Source organism: Lagopus leucura, unplaced genomic scaffold (assembly GCF_019238085.1).
Source record: "Lagopus leucura isolate 7727_CA_CO unplaced genomic scaffold, USGS_WTPT01 Super-Scaffold_100157, whole genome shotgun sequence".
In the NCBI taxonomy this organism is placed as follows: domain Eukaryota; kingdom Metazoa; phylum Chordata; class Aves; order Galliformes; family Phasianidae; genus Lagopus; species Lagopus leucura.
The window spans coordinates 30,594,895-30,615,859 of NW_024962334.1; the positions used below are offsets into that span (position 1 = coordinate 30,594,895).

General features: G+C 40.4%; 1 protein-coding gene across 3 annotated transcripts; it reads left to right on the forward strand.

Annotated features, from left to right (window-relative positions):
* Positions 1–170: 170 nt before the first annotated feature.
* On the forward strand, positions 171–20,960 carry OLAH (oleoyl-ACP hydrolase). Of its 3 annotated transcripts, XM_042889312.1 has the most exons (11): positions 171–585; positions 6,531–6,592; positions 8,371–8,466; positions 12,110–12,238; positions 13,739–13,812; positions 15,794–15,925; positions 17,551–17,689; positions 18,310–18,409; positions 19,437–19,606; positions 20,404–20,489; positions 20,726–20,960. In XM_042889312.1, the coding sequence occupies exons 6-11, from the start codon at positions 15,796–15,798 to the stop codon at positions 20,857–20,859; spliced, it is 759 nt and encodes a 252-aa protein (XP_042745246.1). In that variant the 5' UTR covers positions 171–585; positions 6,531–6,592; positions 8,371–8,466; positions 12,110–12,238; positions 13,739–13,812; positions 15,794–15,795; the 3' UTR covers positions 20,860–20,960. The 3 variants fall into 3 exon arrangements, with proteins under 3 accessions (XP_042745246.1, XP_042745248.1, XP_042745247.1); XM_042889314.1 differs by lacking the exon at positions 12,110–12,238 and having other exon boundaries at positions 8,371–8,471; XM_042889313.1 differs by lacking the exon at positions 12,110–12,238.
* The last annotated feature ends 5 nt before the right edge of the window (positions 20,961–20,965 follow it).

Consider the following 20,965-nt stretch of genomic DNA (forward strand, 5'->3'; position numbering starts at 1 on the left):
GTGGGGCGGGGCGGGGCGGCCGTGCGCAGGCGGCCGGGGCTGGGGGCCCTGCGGAACTGCAGGGGAAGCGGCTTCGCGGAGCTCAGCGGCTCGGGGGGCGCTGCTGGGCTCGGGGAAGGGAGGGAAAGGAGGAACCGGCTTCTGCTTGGTGTGCGCCGTGTGCGCCCTGCGTGAGCGGTCCCGGCGGTGTGCCTCGGGGGGCCGTGTGTGGTCGTCTCCTGAGATCCCCCGTGGGCTACGCTCGGGGCTGTGGGACCTGTAAGGAGCTCAGGCCGGTCCTCCGGGGTTCCGCTGCCGTGGGTGAGTGGTCAGCCAGGGAGAGTGCGGAGGAGCCTTTGGGGTAGCGGTGCGATGAGCAGCTCTGCAGAAGAGGAGGGTGAATGTGAACGGACAGCAAGGCTAAGAGTGGGAGTAAGAGCAGCCCTCGCTCCTGGAAGCAAGCGCTGCGCTACGCTTATGGCTCAAGCAAGCAACACAAGGCCTCCCAATCCTACTTGGCTACGGTTAATGAGCTTTCTGCCTTAAGTCACCTGCAGGACTGCCCTTTGGCACCTCCAGAAGTGCCGCTGCTACCCATATGTAGAGGTGAGCAATGTGCAGCGGGTAGCCATGGCTCAACACAGGTGTACCACGCCTTTGTCCTTGGGGGACATCACTGCCTGGAAGAGCTGCTGAGACCTTGAGGCCTCAAGGAACGCCTCTCAGTGATTTATAAAAAGCTGTTGGATGTGACATTGCTATTGCGGATAGGAGGCTGAGGTGCATGTTAGGCTATCTGCGTCATTCAAGAGGCAGGAGATGTAATCTCATTCTTCAAAACAAAATAAAACAAAACAATTTAAGAAGTTTTGCAGTATGCAACAGTTATTTTTAAGCAAACTTAAGGCTTACTTAAGATTTCACTTCACAGTTGAGAATTGAGCTTGGAACATGGCAAAGTCAGCATGTGATAGAAAACATTGCGTGTGATTTTTGCAATCCTTGGTAATTATACTATCTCTTGATCATTCTTGCCGTGAAGCATTAGTAATTGTGAAATAAGAGAGACCACTGTTTCATAAACTGAATCCCAAATGGCAAATTTTTGAAATGCTGCCTTAAAGCCTTTAGTTGTAGCAATGGGTATTGCTGTGCTGTTATTTGAGTTGGGGCCTAGCCAAAAATTTTCCATCCACGCATTTTAGATAACAGCAAGATATGCTAATATTCTGTTTAGACTGTAGTGATGAAAACAAGGAGAATTTTGTTTTCTGTGTTGTTCCTCAATATTGTACTTACACAGGAGCACACCTAGCATGGACACTGTGAAAGCAAATTGGGAAAAAATGAGTTGTTCATCTGCTAAATTGCTGCTTAATCCTACTCTTGTGCTTATCCTCAGAAGAGGATCATAATCTAAAACTGTTCATATCTAGAGATATTAAAGACAGAAAATGTTGTAAAAGGAACCATATCCCCTTTCTTTGCTTTCTTCATGGCTTTAGCATCACTGGGCACCAGTCTCTGTGGTTTCCAACAGTGATTGTGACCTGTTCACAAGATCTGCCATGGTATCCAGTGGGCAAAAAGCCTTGTCCTCTGAGTCTCATGTGGCCTCTCCAGCCACAGGAAGCGATGCAGCCACCCAGATGGGTGTTCCTGAGGAAACATACAGCCATCTGAGTTTTGAGATGCAGGATGTGCCCGAGTCTTCAGACAGTGCCTGAAAGCAGCAGCAGTATAAAACCATGACAGTACACCTGTGGAAGATCTGTTCAGGTTGAAGAACTGCTCAACCTGGTCGCAGAGCTTTCAGAGAAGGTGGGCAGGCTGAGGAGCTTCAGGAAATCAGAGAAGGATTTGATTGGTGGAGTCATACTCTACCGTCCACCCCTGAGGCAGAGTCATTACCCAGTCATAACACAAGAAACAAGGGTTACCCTACTCTCATGCCACCAGCAGAAAGGAGGATATCTAAGAGACGGAGGAATGGAAGCAGGTTTCTACCTGGTGTGACAGATTAGCCCTCTCCCTGCCTATGTCACTTTCCCAGGTGCCCCTACACACCAGGTGTACAATGTGGATGAAGGTCCATCCAGGTTGGAGGGGTCACCTGGGGCAAGTCAGCCTACCCCTATGTCACAGCAATCTTCATCAGGAATAGAAGAGCTACTGTTATAAGGGACTCCCATCTGAGGGGAACTGAGGATCGCTGCCCAGATTAAACTCATAGGGAAGTCTGCTGCTTCTGTAGAGTCCAGCTAAGAGACATCACTAGAAAAATCACTTGGCTGGTTCAGCCCTCTGATTATTACCCATTGTTGTTTTTCTCATTTTGGCAGTTATGAGATAGCTAAGAGAAGTCCAAGGGTGGTCAAAAAGGACTTTAGGACTTTGGAAGATTGCCTAAAGGACTGGTGCACAGGTAGTTTTTTCCTCTATCCTTCCAGTAGCAGGGATGATCAATATTAAAAGGAACAGGAAGACCCAAGAGGTCATTACATGGCTCCAAGGCTGGTGTCACTGGCAGAATTTCGGGATCGTGGGACCTAAGCACGGGATGAGCTGGTCAAAGGAAGTCATTGCCCTGCTTTCGTGTGGCTTCCCTTTGAATACTGGGGTGCCACAGTCAGAAAGGACATAAAGGTATTAGAAGTGTCTAAAGGAGGGCTACAAAGATGTTGAGTGTCTGGAGGGGAAGATGTATGAGGGGCAACTGAGGTCCCTGAGTTTGCTCAGCCCAGGGCAGAGGAGTGGAGGGGAGGCCTGATGGCGGCTGCAGCTTCACACAGGGAGCAGAGGGGCAGCGCTGAGCTCTGCTCTCTGTGGCAGCGACGGGGCCAAGGGAATGGCATGGAGCTGCGTCAGGACACGTCAGATTGTATATCAGAAAAATGTCCTTCACCAGGGGGTAGTCAGGTGCTGGAACAGGCTCCCCAAGGAAGTGGTCATGACACCGAGCTGCTGGAGTTCAAGCGTCTAGACAAGAATCTTAGTCATGCGGTCTGATTTTTGATTGGTCCTGTGCAGAGCCAAGAGTTGGACTCTGGACTCAGTGATCCTTATGGGTCCCTTCCAACTCAGGATATTCTGTGACACTGCAATCAATTTTAAAATATTTTCTGTGACATAGCCTGCTGCACTCAGAATAAAATTTCATCACTTCTGTAATATCTTAAGACTCATGGCTTATCTGAGCAGGACTTTGTTCCCTAATTTCTTTCCTTCTATGTATGGTGCTTCATCTGCAGCAGTAGCACCTTCTGGCTGCTTCCCTACTGTTATACACCTTTGCTGCCAAAATGGCTTCCCATTGCCAATCTCAGTACCCTCCTTTCTCTGAGTCACTTTGCTCAATCGCCTTTTGCTTCCTGCAATTACTGGTAAAGCAGCTACTTGTTGTCTAGCACATAAGAAAGTAGCTAGGATCAGTGACCTACTAGAATTGCATTGGTATGTTCAATTCACCAATAAATTCTATGAAGGTCTGTGTTAGCTATGCTGTGAGCACATCAGCTCCAAGTCTTCCACAGGTCAGAGTATACTTTCATATATTTTTTCAAGACTAGGTAATGACAGATGGCTTTCTGGGGAAAAGAATTTCAGTTGGTAAAGAGGTATGTGTATTTTTTGCTATCAGTTTTAGGATGTTAGTAACTAATTAACCTGTTTAGATACAGTCTGCTAAAAGTGTAGCTCAGAGAGATAACGTGCTGGGAAAAATGTGACCAATGCATCAAAAATTTGAGGATATGCATAGTTTTCTCTTATAATGTATAGGTGTAAAGATGAAAGATTAAGATCTTGTCTTAGTTTTCCAGGTTTCCTGAGCTCAGGAGCTACTGATATGTGGTTTCCTACAGATTTTGTCCTGAAGTTTAATCACTTTGCTGTCTCCTGTGTGCAGCAGCATACCACTGGTTTTGCCCGAGTGGAAAAACTTCTAGGGATAGTCCTACAAATCCTGTAATGGATATTATTATACACGTTACAGAGTGCGTTCTCACAATTGGACATTTCTTCCCATGACTATTGTTGTCTAAAAAGCGTAAGTGCCTTGGAAAATACATGTTTTAAATTTTATTAAAAATGATGTGAATGATGTATATGAACAAGCCTATGTCAGGTGTAGTTATGTATAAAGCTGTGGGACTGTTGGATCTATTTCTTTGTTTGTCTTAGTGCTAGGTAAGTGCAAGTGTTTTGTTGGTTCATATGCTTTCCACTGTATTTTTTAGTTGGTATTTGTCCACTTGCTATAAGATGATGAGTAGAACAAATGTAAAACATCGTCATTCTCTGAAAAGCCTGTGTCTCAAAAGTGTGATTAAAAAATAATGTAAAATGTCCATTTTAAATGTGCTGCTAAATGTGCTGCAAGACCACATCTGTATTCATTTTGGAATCCTCTGTACAAGAAAGCTATTGACATCCTGAAAGGAATCTGACAGGGGCTGCTGCCATTGTGGCCAGAATGGATGATGTGCAAACAGAGGCTGAGAATGCTAAATGGGGATTTAATTAATACCTTCACCTCTTTTATGGAAAGGTACAAAGAAGGAAGTGGTATGCTCTTCTCTGGGGGTACCCAGCAAAAGCACAGGCACCAAAATACATGAACTGCAACAGGGGAAAGAAAAATGAGACGAAAATTACCTTCACTGTGGGCCTGGTCACGCTCTGGAACTGGGTTACCCAGGGAGACTGTGGAATCTCTGTCCTTGGAGATATTCAGAACTCAGCTAGATATGGCTCCAAACTCACCTAGCTTTAAAATTGAGTCAGACTTCAAAGATGGCCCTGGTTGTTTGGGGGTTTTGGACTATATGATCTGTAGAGATTTCTTCCAGCCTAAATTATTCTTTGATTTATCTGCCTGCTCTTTTCATCTTTTATACTGCTTTTTATACAACTAGGATTTTTAATGTATTCTAAATGTAGAGAGAGTAATGGAATATACACTTCTCTAGGGAATATTTTCTGAAAACAAAATTCATACTTTTTTTCACACTGAATCATTTCTTTGCCAATAGCTCCATAAAAAGTAAAATAATAAAAATTAAAAAAATATATTTTTGACTGTGAACTATCTCAAGCATATTTTGGCTGCCTTTAATTGATCGGATCATATACCAAATTTAAAATGTGTGGTTAAGAAAAGGTACAATCCAGGAAAGTCTTGATTGTACAGAGGAATTTTTATATATCATAATACCTTGGTGCAGTTGACTCTGTAGAGGGAAGGGATGCCATCCAGAAGTACCTGGACATTCCTGAGAGGTGGGCCCATTCCAACCTCATGAAGTTCAAGCTTTCCAAATGCAAGGTCTGCACCTGGGATGGGGCAATAAATACAGGCTGGGTGGAGAATGGCTTGAGAGCAACCCTGAGGAGAAGGATTTGGGGGTGTCAGTTTATGAAAGACTCAGCATGAGTCAGCTTGCAGCCCAAAAGACCAGCTGTAACCTGGCTTACATCAAGAGAAGTGTGACCAGCAGGTCAAAGGAGGTGATTCTGCCCCTCTACTCTGCTCTCGTGAGACCCCCACCTGGAGTACTGTGTCCAGTTCTGGGACCTCCAACACAAGAAGGACGTGGAGCTGTTGGAGAGGGTCCAGAGGAGGGCCACAGAGATTATCAGAGGGCTGGAGCACTCTGAGCCTCCTCTGTGAGGAAAAGAGAAGGCTCCAGGGGGACCTTACAGTGGCCTTCCAGTACCCAAAGGGAGCCTATGGAAAAGCTAGGGAGGGACTTTTTATAAGGGCAGATAGTGACAGGATGAGGGGAAATGGTTTTAAAGTGGAAGAGGGTAGATTTAGACTAGGTATTAGGAAGAAATTCTTTACTGTGAGTGTGGTGAGACACTGGAGCAGGATGCTCAGCAAGGTTGTGGGTGCCCTGTACCTGGAGGCATTCAAGGCCAGGCTGGATGGGGCTGTGAGAAGCATGGTCTAGAGGGAGGTGTCCCTGCCTGTAGCAGGGAGATTGGAACTGGATGATCTTAAAGATTCCTTCCAGCTAAAACAATTCTATGATTCCGTCGTCAGTGCAACAATCTAACTCGGATCTTAGATAAAAGGCTGAAAGATGGGAGCACTTGAAAGATAAAGACAACTTAGAAATAAGCTATGATTTTTTTAGAACTCCTGCCTTCCCTAACTAGAACTGCCTAGAGTTCACATAAGTTCAGATTCAGTTGAATGTATGCCCCAAAAGATCATCTGTTCATGTAATAATTCTTTATTATGTGTGGCTATTTTTTTTTTCCTGAATTACAATGAGATCAACTGAAGGTGTCTTGTAACCAGCAATACAGACTCTGCAGGGTTGTTTTTTTCTTCATTTTGTTGTTGTTGTTTTTGTCTTTTCTTTTAATTAAGAGTTGTAAAATAATTCTTAAAGGCAAATGACTCCATTAGGTTACCACAGATCTGTCTTCTACATCCAAATTTTGGGAATGTGTATGTAATCTCAGTGTGCATCTTGCCAGCTGGCTTAAGTAGGTCACTTTGCAAAAAATGTTATGAATTCTTGTCCCTTTCCTCTTATCAGCAGGAGGATGATGAAATTGTATGGGATCTGCTGACTGATTTATCTGAAAACTAACCTACAAAGTAAGTATTAGTTCTCAGCTTGATAAGCTGCTCTACTTGTTGTGTTAGTGTTGTTGTTAGTGTTGACAGAAAAATTGGGATAGAAAACTATACTTCGGGAAGCTGGGAAGGGCAGGATTACTTCTGATCAAGATCAAGTTAAATTTGAGGAGAAAACATCTGTGGATTTATGCCTACAGCATTCATTACTTTGTGTAAATATTTTTTTACCCAGTTCTCCTTTTGACTCATATGGCTGGTTTACATGCATCAGAGCTAGAAGTGGGCAGTGAAGACTTTTTGTGATACTGGGAAAGCTGTAGGTGGTGCCATGGAGCAGTAATCCTAACAGCAACTGGTAATGAAAGTAACACCTGAATAAACAACCTTTTTCAAAGAAAAATGCATCAGATATCAAGGAAAAAATATCCCAAGTTCTTAGCACAAGCCCCTCAGCACATATGCTCTCATTCATTCTGTTTGTGAGTGATAGGTGCAACAACACTGCCTAAAGGAAGGTGGAGACAGTCATAAGCTATCGCTGTCTACATTGTGCTCAGTTAACTCTAGTGGCCACCCACTGCAGATGGTAATTGTGCTGCTCAGTCAGTATTTATGTTTTATTTGTTGTGAGATTGCTCATGCACTGTATGCTAACTGACATTAGGAGAAAATTAATTTTCTTAAGTAAGTGGGTGCAGTTAGTATTCAAGCCACGTACATACTTTTTATTGTTTGGCTGAGGTTTTTTTTAAGCACTTTCTTCAAATTTGTATTTCTTCTTTCAATTTCCAATGAAATGCCTGTATTTCTTCCTTATCTGTAATGCAAGAGTTTGCTGAACTACTGGTCCAAAAGGCTGGGAATTAACTGAGGCTGTAGTTGTGCCATGGCTCTTGCCACCATCCCATTTCATTTCAAATTCTGCTTCTTTTACTGCTCGGCATGCAAGGTCTTGTTTCCCCCCTGGTCTTGCATTCATTTTGTAGTTAACATCCAGTCCGGGCATGATGCTTTCCTTGCCAAATGAATATTTGTTGTCCTGATTATATATGTTGATAATTATGTTTCTTTTCTCCTCTATCAACAAATTATCAAGGGATGTCAATTTGTCATCAATGATTTTTTCCTTGATAATCCTTACGTAGAGTATATATCCTTAGGCTATAAAAAAAGAAACAACAATCTATTATGACTTATTTTAACCTTTATCAAGCCTGTTGGCCGACAATGAATAGTTTCTTCAAGTTAGCCGATGTACTACAATTTGGTACACTGCAGAATTTGTTGTTTGTTGTGCCTATGCACCAAATGTCTATGATCTTGGCACTGGGCAGCAGGGTGGTTCCTGCCTCTCTACTCTGCACTGTGAGACCTCACCTGGGGTACTGTATCTAGATGTGGAGAGATGTGGACCTGCTGGAGTGCATCCAGAGGAGGACCACAAAAATGATCCAAGGGATGGAATACCTCCCCTATGAGGACAGGCTGAGAGAGGTGGGGCTGTTCAGCCTGGAAAAGAGAAGGCTCTGGAGAGAGCTTAGAGTGACCTTTCAGTATCTAAAGGGGATCTGTGAGAAAGCAGGGGACACTTTAGCAGGGTCTGCTGTGATTGAACAAATGGAAATGGTTTCAAACTAAAAGGGGGAATTTAGATTTGGGTATAAGAAAAAAGTTTTTTACAACAATGGTGATGAGGCATTGGTACAGGTTGCCCAGAGTGATGGCGACATTCAAGGTGAGGCTGGATGGGGCTCTGAGCACCCCGACCTAACTGTACATGTCCCTGTTCATTGCAGGAGAGTTGGATCAGATGACTTTTGAAGGTCCTCAACCAATTCTGTGATTTGATTCTGCACTCCAGTGTCCAGAAGCTGAAGCTGTCATCTGCTTTGGTGAGGTAGCTTCTGCGTTAAAAGTGAATGTATATATCATGACCTTTTCCCAGGCTCTTGGTTGATTTTTGTTGTCAATAAATGTAGTCTGTGCTCTCAGCTATGCATCTTTTCCTGACCAGCTGAGATATTCCTTATTTCACTGCACATATCTATTGTTGTATATTTATTCTTTTATCTACTACTGTCACTGTTGTGCCCACTTTAGACAAAATCCCATCCTTCACAATTTATCAATTATTTCTTAGGAAAGTGCAATAGGCATTTCTTTGATTATACTTGCAATACTAACAGTTTTGCTGCTGTAGCACTATGGAGTTTCCTGGCTTTCTTAGAATCTCCAGAAGTAAGCATGACTATGTTGCAAATGTTTGTTAACACCAGTTCTACAGAGCCTGTGGTGCTATGCCGTGGAAGGTTAGCAGCCTACACATGTACACTTTGCTAAGACAAGTTTAAGGTCCTGATAAATACACTTCTATCAGAAATTTTTTATCCTCTTATAGAAGAACTTTCATGCTATTAGCATGCCTGAGAGCGTTCAGCAATGGTTTCCTCATGCCATTTCCTAATGATTTGTTATCAGATTGCATATTTGCTCCATGTAGTGATGGAATTACTACCTTCTAGGGTGTGCAGTAGGTTCTTTTTTTGTATGAGGCTCAGCTTTGCATGTCTGGAAGGACTATTTTATCAGAGACTTGTGGTACAACTTCTGGGTATCTTCTGTAAGTCCTTCCATGTAACTTTAGTTGCTTCATTTGTTTACTGTACATTAGACCTAATGTCTTGCTTATGATTTTTTAAGGATTCACATCAGGTCTGCCTTCTTTTTCATTCTTAGGTCATCTCTGTCAGTGATTTCCTTTATTCATGCATTTCTTTGATTGCCCTTAGGGGAAGTTTTCAGGGTACAGTTGTAATCCCTGGTTTAGATGTTCGTAGGCTTCTTCTGCTTCAGTTTATTTCTGTCCACCCTGAAATGTTGCCTTTGATGCTTTTTGGGAGTTTCTGGATTCTTGGCAGTTGACTGCATTTCTCATTCAATCTCCTTCTTTCTAAAATGCTACTCAGTTTACAGTGGAGCACTTCAGCCCTCAAACTGGTGTGTATATCATTCAAACCCTGAGGTATCTACTGAAAGATTTGAAAAATTTTTCAGGAGTGTCACAGGTTGTACCTAAAGGAAACACCCTTTTTCTGACTTCAGGTTCACGCTGAGTTCTTGAAAAATGTCTCTATCTTTTCTTATGAATGGAATGGAGTTTACAGTGCCAAATATGTTTTCCCTTTTTTTTTTTTTTTTGCACTGAGGATAACTGTGGTGTTTATAGGACTACTATTTATTTTTATTTACAAGGAGCAGAACACTAAGAGTAGCTTTCTTACTGACAGTTTGCATTGTCTTAATAGCTTGTAGCACTTGGTAACTTTTCTCTCATTTATTATTGCTTCCTGGAAGCGCTGCAGTCAGTTTTTATATCTTGATCTTCAAAGAAGTGGATAATGTTTGGATCCCTGCCTTGAACTTTTAGTTTTCTTTACTGATTGAAAACATTTCTATAGAATAAGGTTTGTCCCCAAGCTGTTAACTAGTTTTCCAATACTGAAGACCCAAATTTGCTTTTGAAGATGTGTGATGCATCTGAGACAACAGCATGTGGAATCATTAAGTTTGGAAAAGACCAGTAAGATCATCTAGTACAACCATCAACACATCATCAGTTGCTGCCATCATCACCTATCCGTATTTCCATCACTGTCACTGTACCCAGTCTGTACCCAGACTGCATCTATTTCATTTCGTTATATTTTCCATAGTCAGTCCTGTATACAGACTGAACATTTTTAATGTAACTTCTACACATAATAATCCTGTGCAAGGCTGAAAAGTCAGCTTTTCTATGAGTCCTAGTCCCTCCAGATTTCCTGTTTTCTCTATTTTTAATACACCTTTATTTTATTTTCTTTCTTAGTTACCAGGCTTTAGTGGTCTGACTTTATTGCATACACTACATACTGAGTACAGTAATGAAAAGGGCTTTGTATTTGTTAAAGTAAACTGGCCCTCTGTTAGCAGAACTGTTCTTTCAGCATTGCAGTAGCTGGCTTTCTTTCCTTGTCTGCAGATGCATTCTTTCATCAAGCTAATAGCAGTGTGGTACCGAAAGGGTTCACCCACGTTATACAACCACTTTAATAACCTGAATTGCCATCTTAACACAGCTAGTTTTTCTGCTCTTGTTTGGAAAGCTATTTCAGAATGTGATGGGTTAAAATCCTATTTCTAGTTATGGTTAAATTCATGGACAGTCTGTACTCGTTATTCAAAGTGCCCTCACTTCTCTTCCATAAGCTCTGTATTCTAGCTATCTAATCCAGCTTGAAGTTACCTTTATTGAAGAGGCTGACCAGTATGATAGGCAGAATTCCAGGTGAGATTATTCAGTACTCTACCTGGTGGCACTCATCTTTCCCAGTCTCTAATACATCTCTGAAGTCTTCCATTTTGTAAATTCTGCTGTTCAGTCCATATTTACTTCTGCATACTTAAAAGCAATAAAGGGACATTTTTCATTTATTTAAGATTGTCTCAAGACTGCCCTAGAGAGGAGGCTTACTGCAGCTCTTCCTTCAGGTAGAATGAGAACTGCTTAATTACATGTCTCTCCATGAATACTCCTAAAAGGGAAAGATTTAAGTTTATCCTTTGAAGAATAGTGACCACAAAGTAATGCATAGTTGTAGTAAAGATGCTAAAATGGCAAAGGTTCGTTAAAATAATAATTATTGACAGTAAGCGATGATTTACAGAGGAGAAAGCAAATTAAATGGCTTGCAGTACACATAATCCAATGTATTTTACAATGGGCTATAATAAGAGCCAACCTTTATAAAGCAACATACATGATTTAGTTCTTCAAATCTTACGTGTGCAACCAAGAAACAGTGCTCCTTTTTTGCTTTACTGCAGAGATCTGTATGTGCTGATTTTAGCTTTCAAAATGAGACATGTTAAATTACTTTTAGTGAATTGCAACTGCTCCAGCAATGGTTTTACTCCTAGACAAAGATTACATTGTTTGGCTTCCAGAATTGTAAGTAGTGCATAAAAAATATGCTTGCTTTCATCATTATTTCTGATAGAATCATACTTGCCAGTTGCCTGGTAAGTGTTTCACTCACAGTCTTCGTGACCTACTGCTAGGTCCCTTTGTGTTCCTGTTGTTGCACAAAAGAGACTGAAAATTGCCAATAGAGCAGCAGCTAAGAAATCTTTAAGGAGGAGGAAATTCTGGACTTCTGCAGTTGGCAAATTTGGTTCTGTAAAGACCTTGTTCTTAGGGATGAAGATGAAAGTGAAAAATAATTTTGGTTGAGAGTAGCATCTGTTGGAAATACTTCATTTGTGAAAATGTTAATTCACCAATTTTTGTTTGAAAAATGAACATTCTTTGATACTGAGAGAAAAAGTTAGAAGGTAAACAAAACCAACCAGAACTTACAACTTGTAATTCACTATTCTTAAGGAAACGTCATGCTACTTGTTTAATGCTGTGCTTTCAGAATCTTATTCTTAACATATTTTATTTTCAACCTTAGTTAGAAAACAGTCATTTCCAGTAATATTTTATTACTCTAGGAGCAACATTGCTGGACCTGATGTTTTAACAGCCGGCTTTCAGGACATCAATGTTATGTGTCTGATTTGATAATTGCCACCATGTGAGGTTGGAGTAAATATAGCACATCAGGAGCTTTATTATAAATGGTAAGTTATAAGCAGATGCGTCTGTTAGCATCATGTGGAGGAGCCCTGTTGGGCATAACAGCACAGGTCAGGACTAGTCAGCCACTATAAGCTGCTTTAAATTGTGCACCTTCCAAACATAGGTGTGCCGCATCTTACTTCATATTAATTGCGACACAGACGTGCTATGAAAGAACCTTAGCGGCTGTTGGCATTCTGACTTTGGCCATCTGGAAGTTTGCAGAGCCTGTGATTAGCATTCACTGCCAAGCCCTGCCTTCCCCATGCCTGTTCCCATGGAAACGGCTGCAGCTGGGAGAGGAGGGATGGGGAAGGCTTTCTTGTTATCGTTTGCATGAGGTCTTTTGTCCTGATTGAGAGTTCCCAGGACAGCAGGAAATCAGCAGTGAATGGAAGGCTGCAGACCTCACCTGGGGAAGCCCAGCTGACTCGCTGGGCCAGCAAGTGCACTTTTCAACCAACACCACACATTTCTCAGTCTCCTAGAGAGATATGGAAACATGGAGAATAATGATAGTGACAGAATCACAGAAGGTCTTGGGTTGGAAGGGACCCTAAAGCCCATGCAGTCCCACTGCCCTGCCATGGGCAGGGTTGCCCCCCACCAGCTCAGGCTGCCCAGGGCCCCATCCAACCCGGCCTTGAGCACCTCCAGGGCTGGGGCACCCACTGCTCTCTGGGCAGCAGTAGCAGCAATAATGTGAAAACTACAGAGTAATCCAACTGATGTATCTTAAGTTAAGGATCACAACACACTTTGGCACTCTGGTCTGTTAGTTTTGGCCAATGCTTTGGAATATCCTTACTTTATTACTATTGCTGTTATTTTTGTTAGAGCAATACTAAAAAGAAGAAAAAAGATGGCAATATTCCTAGTGCTACAAATGCAGTTACAAAATACACTGGGATTTTTAGGTTGCTGATAGCATCTTCAGATGCACAACTTGGGAGATGACACAAAACCATCACATGTAACCAGTGTGTTCATGTTTCCAGCTTGTTGAAATTATAACTGCCCCAGTAAACAAATGTAGGGTTTTATTTAAATCAGACAACGACGTTCACATCTTCAGCCCTTTACAAAATTGCCCAGCAGTGGTGTGAGCACTGTAAATCTGAACATAGTTTTCCTAAACGGCTGGCTTTTCTTGGTTGCTTTGCAAAGGCTTTTTTTTTCATCTAGGTTGTGGACTGCCAGTAGTAAAATTGCTACAGCTTCCATGCTGTCATTGGTGTGCTAACCTATGCTGCTTAAATTGCTGGGATCGATGTGGACACCCTTCTTACACCGCTTGATGCCACGCCCAGATGTCCCAGTCTTTTTTGGGGATGTTCTGTGCTTCAGTCCCTGCCTTTTTTCTATGCATAGACTCCTCCCCTTCAGAAAAGACATAAAGCGAGCGACTCTTCCACCTGAATCATATTCCTTCCTCACCTGCACGACTGGCTTCACCTCACATCTGCTGATACATAAAGTTTGATTCTTTCTTCTCGTTACAGAGCACTGATTCAGCCCTTGGGCTGTCATTTCTTGGCACTTGCATTGGTGATTTTTCAGGTACTTTGCTTCTAAGGTAAGTTGGACAATAACGGGATAAACCTGTATGAGTAGAAAGCGTGAAAGATTCTCAGTGACTGGTAATGTATCATGAAATAGTTTAAGGACTCGGCTAAATGTGCTTCTTTCTCATGCCTGCTATTTTTCTGTCATCTTTAGAATCGGTTTGAAAAGATTTTTCTATTCTTGTCTGCCAAGTTAAAAGACTTCCAAAATGTTTGTTTCTGTCTTTGTGAGGAATATGTAAATGGGACTGGTGGTACTGATGCTTGTGAATCTACCTAAGGAATTATGGCTTCTGCTGTGGTGGTTCCTCCATACCTCACTGACTTTGAGACACATCTTTTGCCAGTTAACTTTTGATCCAAGTTTGCTTGGCTTGCTTTTCTTAGAGTTTCTTTGAAATGATTCTTAATAAATGTTAATTTAAACATGCCCAAAAATCTTTAGCTACAGCAGCATCACAATAGATTTTCTTCTTTCTTGTTTGCATTAAAATTGGCGAGAATTGCTGCCTACTCTGATCCGGTTGCACTTCTCATACTTTCGTAAGCAGGTAAAAAAGACTACATATAAGCATATAGGTTTATTTTATGAACAGTCATCCACTCTTACATATACCAAGCTGTATTCAGAGTGAGAAGTAATAACCTGTGATGACTTTAAGCATCTTGGAAATGTTGCTCTTTTTTAAGCTGCTTATATTTATCTCCTATTAGTTTTACAGTCTTTTTAACAGGAACCTGTGAGTTTATTTCAATGGTTGCAGATTTTCTACAAATTCTGTTTCACTGTCACTTCTAAGCAATTTATCTGTGCCTGGTATTTCTGTTTGGGGGAACAGAGCCTGGTATGCAGTAAGCAGTGGGATGTCACCTCTGTGCTCATGTCCACCAACCTAACCTTCAATAATAAAGTCAAGAAAGAAGAAGAATGGTTGAGAATAACTCTTCTGATAGAAAAGACTTAAGAACAATGCAGCTGGCCTCTTTGATCCTGTTTCTCCTCTCAGTAAAAAGAACAGAGTAGTTACAGATCTTGCGTCAGTGCTACTTCTGTCTGTCAGTAACCAGAAGCACTAAAGCTGCTACGCTACAGCTAAGCGTGGTTCTGGTAATTCCATCATCTCAAAAAGGGTACAACAAAATGAGAAAACAGAAAAGGGCAATGATCATAGCCATGAATGCAGAAGCACTGCCATATGAAGATTACTAAAGCAAGCCAGGCTTTTTCATTCTGGAAGCTGAATGAGGGTTGAGAGAATGTGACAGAAGATTTCAGAAATGCTTAGCGGAGATTCGGAGGGATTCCCATTTGCAATCCTTATGTGGCTACTTGAGGGCATCAAAAGAAGTTGTAGGAGTCAGATTCAGAATAGAAATCATTCTTCATGCAATGGACACTACAACTCATTGCAAAAGGGTGTTGTGGATGCTGACTATGTGGATGTAAGGGGAGACTGGATAAGTACATAAATGAGAAATTTCATAGATGTTTTCTGTATATAAAGAAACTGCATCCAGCTGTTCCATGGAGGTCCATTGTCACTGCTTTTATAGACAGAATACTGAACTATGTGATCATTGTGTTTTCTATGTCTTCAGATGGATCTTATATTTTGGGATATCTTCTAAAAGCCTGTGTTTTTGAAGAGCCAACTCGAAACCCCAGATCAATTTCTTTTGCTGCTTGCGATATTCCTTGTGGCCAATGACTCAAATAGAAGAAAATACTGCCAAAGGTGTTGCCCAATGCTATTCCATCACCTCTATAAAAGCATTCTATAAAACTGGTTCTATAAAACTGGTTTTCATTGTTGCATGAAGATTATCTCATATCTAACTGACTGTTGTCACAGCGCAAGCAGCTCTGATGATAGAGAATATTAGCCCACTGTTATAAATTAAACTTAATGCAGTTTAATTTTCCTTTAACTGAAGAGATTTGCTTTAGAACAATGGGATGTTTTCATACTGGTTACTTTTATTTTTTCCCAGGCATGGAGAAGGCGATTGTTCGTCCATATAAAAGGCCAAATGCTCTCTGTAGGCTGATTTGCTTTCCCTGGGCTGGAGGTGGAACTTCTCACTTTGCTCAATGGGGCAAACTCTTTAGCAGCTCAATTGAAGGTTGGTCATTTGTGCAGTTAAAGCAGAAGTTAACAAAGCTGGGCAGTCTGAATTGTAGTTACCACATTTTTTTTAGACAGAATATCACGTTCTTGAGAGCACTGCAATCTTTTTTCCAGTGGACCTTATATCTACAAAGGAATTCCACTAGGAATTCACATTTCCATTAGGATTATGGGTTTGCTAAGCTTCTGTACCACCTTGTACCTTATACTTGACTAAATTAAAAAGTTACATCCTCGGAGCTAAATTTCTGGAGACCATGTAGTATGCTTGCTGCCTCACAAACTGCTGGTATATTCAGAAGCAGCAACACAGTTGCATATTGTTAACTGTGTTAAAACAAGGCATCAGTGGTGCCTTATAGAAGCCTTATGAAGAGCTAAGAAGTACTTTTTAACACTGGGAGGCTGCACATAATTAATTTCATTTATCCAGAGCATTTGCATCATTCTGCACTCCTTGTTATCAGATTTTAAGTTTAAACAATGGATTTATAACAGTGACATTACATTTAGTTACAGCGTGAAGCAATTGCTGCCAGGCTGTATCAGTGCTAAAATGATCCAATGCTGAACTATTCGAAGAGGAACCAAGGCCTCATCCCAGACCTCCCAAAAGAGGAAGTATTTAGCATTTATGGAGGCCATTGCCATTGCAGTTGTACTGCTCCTCGAATTGCTTGCATGCTTCCTGCAAATTGTTGCATAAGTCACATCTACCTTTCCTAGAAATTAAAAGAAGTAAAAACTGAAAAAAGGAAAGGCTTTTGTTCAGAAGGAAAAGCTTTCAACAAAGTTACTAAGGAGATGGCCTAGGAACAACTGCAGATCCTGACGGATAAAGGGAGAAAGCAGCATGCTCTTTCAGATGCTTTAGTTGTCTTAAAAAAAAGATAAAAAACATGAACATTTTTGTACCACTATCTATGGTACTATGCAGTAGCTTATTCTATCTCTTGTAAAATACTTTGTGTCTTACCCGTTACTTTCAGAAATTCAGGAAGCCAACATTCTTACCTATCTATTAATTCCTTATTTTCTTTAAGCAGTGAGAGAAAACTCCAAATTTTTGAAAGGAATGTAATAAAAAGACATACTGTGCTCATCATAAAGATTATGTGATGATTCTTCATTTTACCGTGCACAGCCCCAAAGAGACTTCCAAGGGGAACACAGGGACTGCATGATTCTGATAGTTGGTTAACTTTGTAATGCCGCCCTTGAAAGAATATTCTTTATTCTTTTAGTGAAATTGGTGGATTTTTCATTGTTATTAGTACTCACTGCAATAAAATTGCTTTAAAACCTCTGCTGAGATCGTTATCTCTGCTGAGCCTGTTATCATTTTAAGTGAATTTCTGACTCGAGGCTTTTATAGATTACTACAATGGGAGAGGGAACATTTGTGAGTAAAGGAGGGGATGGAGACTCGATCTGTCGTTAATGACAGGATTAAATGATAACAGTAGGAATAGCAAACACAATGTACCAACCATAAAAGGATTAGTTTACATAACCTGCATATTTTCAGAACCGATGAGAAAACTGAATGAAAATGACTTTACTGTTTGCACTTGAAATGACTGCAATTCTTTTCCGTCTCTTCCTCCGTCTCTTCTGTAGTGTCAGTTGTAAGGCTTCCTGGAAGAGAAAGTCGCGCTAAGGAGCCTTTTGCAAAGGACATGACAGCTGTCATTAATGAAATAACCAGTGCTTTGCTGAAAGATCTGCAAGAAAAACCATTCGCCTTCTTTGGTCACAGGTGACGTTACATACATTTTCAGACACCCTGGTGAAGGAACACTTTAGCTTTGTATAGTCATTCAACCCTCTTGGCAAAAACCATTGGCAAATACATTCCTGCAAAGGTTTTGTCAAGCTGTGCTAAAAGATGCTGCTGATCACAAAGACTGTGTATTTATTTCACATTACTTTTAAATGACTTTGGATACAATGTCTTCTGAAAATGGCAGTGCTGTGATTTCTTTTTACACTAATACATTCCAGTTGTTTAGTGTTAATATTTGTGTCAACATTTACTCCTTAATGAATGCATGAGGTGAACCAATCATTAAACAAACATGTTCTGAAGATCACTCAGTTTCAATTCCTCAACATAACTCTCTTTACTGTAAATATGGGAAACTACTACAATAAATGTAGGCAACAAAAGCCTGATTTGTAAAACCAGCATGTATTGAAATGCATCTTGTGTGAATTAGTTACTTTCACTATAATTTGTCATAATTTCAGAACCATAAAATTCACTGTATTTACAATTTCTGTCATTGTTAAAGATAGCCAGTTAGCACTAATGTTCAAGTTATGTTAATGTTTTCCAGATTTTACTTATACTTTTATTACTTTCTCTTTTTGCTGCAGTTTTGGAGCTTACATCAGCTATGCAGTTGCAGTACACTTGAAAGAAAAGCATGGACTAGAGCCGATCCATCTTTTTTTATCAGGGGTATATGCCCCACATGTAAGTTACAAAATCATTACCAGTGCAAAGGAGAACAGAATATTAGCCAGCACAAGTAAAACACCTGTGGTATCCTTTTACAGTATTGTATATGTCAAGTGCTTTAAAACAAAGCAAGCTTCAGGCCACATCAGAAAAATGTTCCGATTTTTTTGAGGATATTAATTCTGAGGTGGATGGAGAATTTCAGTGGAATATTTACCACAGCTAACTTTAACCTAGAGAGAGCAATCTCCTTGATCTTCTCAATACTCTATTATTTACTATGGCCTTTGGCTTCAGAGTATTAAAAACAAAACAAAACAAAACACAAAGTTACACTCCTTTGTAACATGAAATAACTGTCTTACCCCAGTTTTTTTATCAGCCTCCCACACCAGCCCTCAGCGCATTTGCCGTTTATTTTTTTTCTCCTTTTAATCCTTTTTTACTTTCTTAATTTACCTTCAGTACCCCCTGCTTCTGATTTTCTGGTTGTTCTGCTGGTTCTCCTGCTCTTTCTCAGTAAAATAACAGCAACTGGGCTTTTTCCCAGCCCTCCTGTGTTCAGCTGCTCTTTGCTGCTTCCATTCTTCTCTTTCTGAGACTTGTTAACAAGCATGCTTGAGCATGAGCTAGTGCTTCATAGAAGTAATTATGAGTCCTGAAACTTTCCATAACCTCTAGGTCACTCCAGCAGTACATCAGTGGGCACCGTGCCCACTAGTTAGGCTTTTCTTCACTGTTTTATTCCTTACATTCCAATAGCGAGAGTCAAAATCAAATTCATTGCTACGTGTCTGAAATTCTCAGTGTTTTTCTCACTTACCATCAGTTAGCAAACACTGTCTCCTAACCCTCTCTAAGAAGCATTCTCTGCAAATGTTAAACTGATCAGCCACTGAGTACTGGTAATAGAGCATCTTCCCAGTTTTTCACTAAAACAATTCTTAGTGAAAATATTATTTAAAGTGGTGTATACTATGGTGTACTATTTAATACTGTGCGTATTATACACAACACCTGATCTTTTGTCTGGTGCTCACAGTCTGAAGCATTTCTTCTGATGGGAAAAGTAAACGAAGCAAAGGATGAAGACATTCTTGAACATGTCAAATTCTTAGGAGGAACTCCTTCTGAGTTTCTGAAAAATGAGGACATCAAGAAACACTTGATACTTACTGTAAGAAAAGATGTTAGCATTCTTCAGACATACTCGTAAGTTTTACAACTTTGTATGACATTTATATTTTACAGCTTTCATTCTTCCTGATTCTTTCAAGTAGTTTTTTTTTTATTTATTCCTCTGCAATTTGCTCTGGTTTCTGCTATTAAAAAATATGAACCAGTAAATATAGCTTTCTCTTTAGTGTATCTTTATGTCTACTTTTTCTGCCATAAATGAAAACACTGCTTATGAAACCACCACAACTATTATTACAGTACTGATTATGTCATGGTAGAACTTGAAGCTAGTCATGCTTCAGGATCCTGTTGTTCAGCCTTCTGATCCAAAGACCGCTAACCTAACCAGAAGCAAAGAATCCCTTTCTTCTAGGAACAGAGAGGAAACTTCCATGCCACCTACTATTCTACAGCTAGCTTACCTAGTTGTGGATAGTTAAAGTTTCTCACCCTGGCAAAGTGAAAGACCTGTTTTGGCCCTAGGCACCTGACACTGATAAGGCCCTGAAATATCAGAACTTCAATATAAGCAGAAAGCATACATTTTATTGTCAAAGAGAATTTTCATTGCAGGTTAAAGCTCTTTTTTCTTAACTGTTGAGTCATTTTTTCTTTAAAACTTGAGATGTAAGTGCAGCAGTGTAAGGACTTAAGAATCTCACAAACACAGTAATTCCACTTCTTGATGTTCTGCACAATTTAACCCATAAAGTTTATGTTGTTTTTGAGTAGCAAAAAATAGCTATTCTGTATATAGAGGCAAAACCCAAAACCCAAAGGTATCTTAGGAGAGAGAAACTTATGGTAATGAAACTTTTTTATGTTCACAGTTTCGAGAAGGCAGAAAGAAAAACCATCTTCTCTTGTGATGTCACCTGCTTTGATGGCTCTGAAGAAACAGTGCATGATGCCGAAGGTACTTTGCTTAAGTATCTTCCTTTTCTGGTTAGGCATTTCCCTGCTGTAGCAAATCATTTCATGAACAGAGTTCTCCGGGGTCTTTTACCACCTTCTTAAATAAAACAGAGATACAATGAAATACAGAGAAAGCTGTTGATGAGGGATTTAAAGCAATTACTAAATAATTTTGAAGTGGTTTCATAAGATAACCAGAATAGTTGACATTTCTGACCCTTTAAATATCTTTTTCAGCCTGGCTCAATATAACCAGAGGAGATACTTCCATTTACAGTCTTCCTGGAGGTCACTTTTATCTGCTGGAACCTTCAAATGAAATTTTCTTGATAAAACACATAACCAAGTGCATAGAAAATGCTGCTTTATGAGTATTTCCCTCTATTTTAATAGCAAGTGCAAGTCTACAGCACTTAATAATTAAGTCATTCTTTCTGCTGAATTGCACTGTTATGCCTAAAAGTTACTCTGTTCCTC